We start from the raw sequence: 6,199 nt of genomic DNA on the forward strand, positions 1-6,199 counted from the left end.
GTGCAAGCACAAGCACAAGTTTTTAGATTAATTTATTAAAAAATACTACACATTAGCAAATTATACAAATAGAGAATTCCATGAATTCCAAATGACACTCAAGTACTCTTGGTGAGTAATAAAAGTTCATGAACTGATCAAGTCATAATACATATGGCAGAATGTTCGGTTCTGAAGGTTTTCTGACATGTTTGTGTCTCAGTGGTAGATGTGGCACCTCATTCATCAATCAGTAAAAAGGTATTTCTTTGATTGTTTCTGCATCCCTCCGGCTCCCTCTTCCAAGTTGGATCTTGCTGCTTTTCTTCCTAATTACAGGACTCTCATTGGTCAGTGAGCTGATTTTGCAAGAGCCAATCCCAAAAAGGCTAACAGCAAGCTCCTGACATATGACATGCCTTTTTTTCTTAATGATCATGGAGCACCTTAAAAATGTTGCCGTATGTCACAGCAGTTCAGAGGGTTTGAAGGGGAGTGCAGGGGTTGTGTGAAGAGCTCAGTACGCCCCTTCAGAGCCCACCAGCACCAAGAGTATCTTCAAACATTTCTGCAAGAACAGGTAAGTGCTTTCGGAGATCCTTTTTCTCATCCAGCTGACTGATACAGACAGAATACACTATATATATATATATATATATATATATATATATATATATATATATATATATATATATATATACATACTCTACTGGTCAAAAATTTTTGAGCAGTAAGATTTTTAATGTTTTTTAAAGAATTCTCTTCTGCTCACCAAGCCTGCATTTATTTGATGCAAAATACAGTAAAAGCAGTAGAATTTTGAAATTTTTACTATTTAAAATAACCTTTCTATTTGAATTTAATTTAAAAAATAACTTATTCCTGTGATCAAAGCAAAATTTTCAGCATCATTACTCCAGTCTCCAGTGTCATATGATCCTTCAGAAATCATTCTAATATGATGTGCTGTTCAAGAAACATTTATCATTATTATTATCAATATTAAAAACAGTTCAATCCACTTTTTTCAAGATTCTGGGATGAATAGAAAGATCCAAAGATCATAATTTATCTGAAATAAAATCGCTTTTGTAATTATTAATTAAAGTATTATAGAAAGTAATACTTTTATTTAGCAAGGATGCTTTAAATTGATCAAAAGTGATGATAAAGATATTTATAACGTTACAAAAGATTTTTATTTCAGATAAATGCTGTTTTTCTGAACTTTCTATTCATCAATGAAACCTGAAAAATTCTACTCAGCTTAACATAATAATAATAAATGTTTTTTTTATGAGCAGCAAATCACAATATTAAAATGATTTCTGAAGGATCATGTGACACTGAAGACTGGAGTGATGAGGCTACAATTTTTGCTTTTATTTATTTTACATTTTGAAATATATTCAAATAGAAAACAGTTATTTTACATAGTGAAAGTATTCCAAAATAGCAAAAAAGTTACTATTTAAAAGGCTATTTTAAAAAAATCAGGGGAAAAAAAACTATTTACATATATTTCTACAGAAACAGCAGAATGTGAATTGCAGTCTATCCATTAAAATTTTTTTAAAAATTGTACAACAACACAAGTTATTGGTCGTTTTAAACAAATCATGCACAGTTTAAAAGTTAAATAGTTAAATGTTTATTATTATTTAAGAATCAATATTGAAAAATCCAATTAGCCAACCATTTTTTTGTAATATTGGGTGGAAATCTCCCTGATATGGATCACTCTCTCAATTTCTGTGGCAATTTTTGTTTTTAGGACTCAACTAATCAAGAAAAATGGCCAGACTTACATTATCTGTTGTGTTCTGTGGAATGGCTCTTGCAGCTGTCTTTATGCCAGGTGAGAATCCATTTTTATCTAAACAAAATATTCTGTTATCCTGAATATTTAGCGCAATTCAATCTTTGCTCAGTGTAAATCATATAGCATTATAAAGCATGGACCAAATGAATCAGAAAACGAATGAGCACTGTATATGGTTATTCTTTTTTTGTGAACACCTCTGTATAGTAATTTCAGTTAATCAGTTTTCATTGGAAAAGGGAGGCCTTGAGAATATCAGCCAACTGCACATGCCACAAATAACGCTGCACGTATAGAACATTTTACATCCTTCATTTTATTTTACAGCAGTGGTAATTATAGCAGCAGCCTGTGGGCTAGTTCCCCAATCTCTTTGTAGTTTAACAGGTACACTTGTAGGGGGTCCCGGAAGTTTAAACCCCATTTTAAGGCACTTACAGCTCTCAAGAGAGCTGAGACAGAACGGTAATCACTAGAATAAAACACAGGCTCCGCTGAGGGGAAAAGTGCCTGCTGTGCAGTCATAGCTAGTTGGCATTTTCCTTCATTTCAGAAGTCTGACATTTGGTTCATAACAATTCAAAAAAGTTTTTTTTTCTTTCTTTTCTTTTCATTTTTTATTAACATCTGACACAGACTTTCTGAGTGCTGGTCCTGTAGGACGCAATGAAGGTGAGTTGGACATTTTTGTGTAATTATATCATCAGCTATGCGGCAAATACACTGATATCAAAGCTCTGAAGTGAGATAATGGCATTAAATGTGAATCATTATGCTGCATACTTCAAAATGGCAGTAGTTTATTGTCTCACATAGAGTTTCTTAACATCTTGGCCCCAAAATAGAATCTCCTTCTTCTTGTTGTCATTTTAGGTTAAACATGTAGAAAATGTTAACACTTCATAGTTACGGACTGTGACACCGGCAAAGAAAGAATGCAATCAAATCAGTTCTGTCATTAATTACTCATCCTTATGTCAGTCGAAGCCCGTAAGATCTTCGTTCATCTTCAGAACACAAATTAGGATATTTTTGATGAAATCCGAGAGCTTTCTGACTCTACATTGACAGCAACGTAACTACCATGTTCGAGGCCCAGAAAGACCAGAACATCTGCGCAAAGAAAAAAAAAACTATTATTATTCAACAATTTCTTCTCTTCTGTGTCAAAAAGTATTATCGCAGCTTCATAACATTACGGTTGAACCACTGACCTCACATGGGCTATTTTAACAATGTCTTTATTACCTTTTTGAGCCTTAAACATTTCAGTTACGTTTCTGTCTATGCAGAACCTTAAAGCTCTCAGATTTCATCAAAAATATCTTAATTTAGGTCTTACAGCATAGGCTAAGCATAGGTCTTACAGAAGGTCTTTGGAATGACATGAGGGTAAGTAATTAATGACATAACTGTAATTTTTGGGTGAACTATTCCCTGAAATGATGCTTACTGTAGTCATTTGTTGGTTCGGTTATAGAGGGCGCTGCTGAGGTGAAAACCGACAGCAAGTCATCACTGAAAAACCTGGTCCGCAGCAGGAGGAACGTTGCCTACTACAGGAGCCAACCTGATTTCTGGGGCTGGTATAAATACTACATGCAGACCAATAACCAGGAGGGAGTGAGTAGCCTTAAACAAAAGTCACAGTCATAGTCATTGTTCTATGACTTAATATGAAAGTATATAAAAAAAAACACCTCATAATTGGCCACTTACACAAGCGTTGACTACACAATCTTTGCTATTAGAACTTTGATAACCCCTTATTTACACTGCAGAACTCTGCAGAGCTGATTGCGACCACTCTAGTCAATGCTTGTGTTTATACCAGACGTGCTGCAGCTTTTAGTTTCAGAAGTGGCTCTCCACACTGATTCTATAAAGATAGATGCTGTGTCTCCTACGATAAAAATTAATGGCTAGTGCGGTGGCTGCAACATATGTAAACCTATCAACATCCATCGGCATGACTTATTGTGAGAGGAAAAAGTGCTGTTTTAGTCGCATAACATCAGTTAATGGAAACGCATTTCGCAACAGTTTTTTATTGACATTTATAATCTATTGCAAAAGTTTTGCACAAATCTGTAATAGAAATGTACCTTCTGTTTCAATCTCCACAGATTGAAGACATGGATCGCATGTACCTTGTTTACCTGCAGAACAAGCACAGAGTAGAGGAGGGCCGCTCCTACAACCATTACCTCACTCACCTGAGCGAAATTTACAAAGCCTGTGCCAACTCTGATGACCCAGACTGCATTGCAGAACACACCAGCAAACCCAAAGCCAAGATGGTCATGCCTGTTCCTTTAAGGCAAGCTACTGTGACAGTGTGCAACCCCTACCTCGACCCCTACTGCCTCTATGGCGTTAGACCAAGAGCTCCAGAAGAGCCTTCACCCGCCCCAGAAAAGGTCCCTGCTCCAATTCTGTCCTCTCTACTACCTCTGCCTCTAAAAACCCCACCAGCTTACTACTATGCTCCGGTCTTAGAGCCTTTCTTGTCGGCTGAGCAGAGGGCTGAATTGTTGCGTATCTGCAATCCTTCAGACACCGAGTGTTTGCAGTACCACCTGCGTGCTGCTTACGGCTACAGGCCTTCGCTCAGCCCTCTGCCCTCCTATGCTCACCTTGGATGTGATCCTACCAAAGATCCTTACTGCCAGCCTAAGTTGGTGGCCAGATCACCTTCAGGTTTGTATCACCTGTACCCCTCCTGTAACCCCGCCACTGACCCCCTTTGCGTCACCAATGTAGTCGCACCTTCAGCCCAAACCGGCAGGAGCGCAGAAGCCCCCAAAGAGCAGTTTTGCAACCCTTTGTTTGAAGAAGGCTGCAACCCCCTTACAGCTGCCAAGCTAGACGCACTCAATAAACCTGTCTTAGAATACGCTCCAAGAGATGAGTATGCGCCGCTTAACCTGGCCTGTGATCCTCGCTACGACCCGTATTGTCTGTTGGGTGGAGCTGCTGCTCTCAGGAAACCCCCTCCGGTTCTTCCGGAGTTCCAGACTCGTCACCGCCTGGGTGTCCGTGGGAAGACCAAGGAAGGTTATGACTGCTACATGTACTATGATAAGGACTGCACCCCGGTGGAGGACCAAGACTTGAGGGCTGATAAACCAGACTGCCACCCGTATGACCCCAACTGTGGTAAGTTTGCCCCTCAGCCGTCCACTGGAGCTGAAGCAGCCAAGACGGTCAAAGAGAGCATCATTGAGCCCCATCCGGACTGTGACCCAGAAATCGATTACAACTGCCGTCTGCGCAGGGCAGAATCCACAAGTGAGGAACACAAAGAAGAACAAGGTCATGGCAACCCTCTCCCTGAACATGTTGCCCCTGAATATCCAGTTCCACGATTCGAGGACTTCCTGAGAGGATATATGGGTGGCTACAAGAAATGAGTAAAAAATGGATGAGAACTTGCATATTCAATTATGTTTATAAACATGTAGCAACAGTTTAGGCCTGTGCAGGAGAAGCAATTCAGAATCATCTAGGAATAGTTGTTTGCATTTTTTTTTTATAGTAACTCTAGTGATGTCTAATTCTGTCTGAAATGTCAAATCCATAGATTTAGGGGTTTTATTAGTGGTAATGTGAAGCAATATATGTATTTATGTATTATATAATGTAGGGTTAGGGTACTTGAATAAGACTTAAACTGATAAACATATACATAAATCTGAATGGTACTTTTTCCTCTACATTTGTTATGTAACTTTTTGATATATATGTAAAGTAGTTTACACTTTGATAAATACAGTCTGTCTTGCTCTAATACATTTTATGTTTAATTTTTTCAATAAAAAATAAATGACTAAAATGAATTACAGTTGGTGTTTTTTTCCAGATCCTACAATATGCTGAGAACTCTAATAAGTTCACTCAACTCACCTGATTGAGTAAACTCAGTTGAGTAATGGGTGTCCTAAAACTATGTTTGATTTTACTCAACTTAGAGCTCTTGTTCACTTTATTTATATTTTTAAGTTCACTTGATTTGTTGTTCATATATTGTACTTAAATAATTAAGTTAAACTAATCAAGGGTCAAGAGCCCAACTAAAGCAAAGCAAACACCGGCCTTTATCATGGTGACATCACTTTACTACTTTACATAACTTTACTAAACTTTTAACTGACATATAAACGATGCATTAAGAGCCAGGGGTGAAAACTTTTGAACAGAATGGAGATGTGTACATTTTTCTTATTTTGCCTAAATATCATATTTTTTTTCATTTAGTACTGCCCTTTAGAAGCTACAGAAGATACTTACATGTTTCCCAGAAGATAAATTAAGTTAAATTTACCCTGATCTTCACATTCAAAAAGTTTTCACCCCCGGTTCTTAATCCATCGTTTTTCCTTCTAAAGCATCAGTGAG

The 6,199-nt window shown here is 37.6% G+C and overlaps 1 protein-coding gene across 1 annotated transcript; it reads left to right on the top strand.

Annotated features, from left to right (window-relative positions):
- Positions 1-1,773: 1,773 nt before the first annotated feature.
- On the top strand, positions 1,774-5,214 carry and2 (actinodin2). Its single transcript, XM_073849400.1, has 4 exons — positions 1,774-1,837; positions 2,438-2,473; positions 3,282-3,424; positions 3,928-5,214. Exons 1-4 carry the CDS (start codon positions 1,774-1,776, stop codon positions 5,212-5,214), a joined length of 1,530 nt encoding a protein of 509 aa, XP_073705501.1.
- Positions 5,215-6,199: the final 985 nt, after the last annotated feature.

Source organism: Garra rufa, chromosome 10 (assembly GCF_049309525.1).
Source record: "Garra rufa chromosome 10, GarRuf1.0, whole genome shotgun sequence".
NCBI classification, from domain to species: domain Eukaryota; kingdom Metazoa; phylum Chordata; class Actinopteri; order Cypriniformes; family Cyprinidae; genus Garra; species Garra rufa.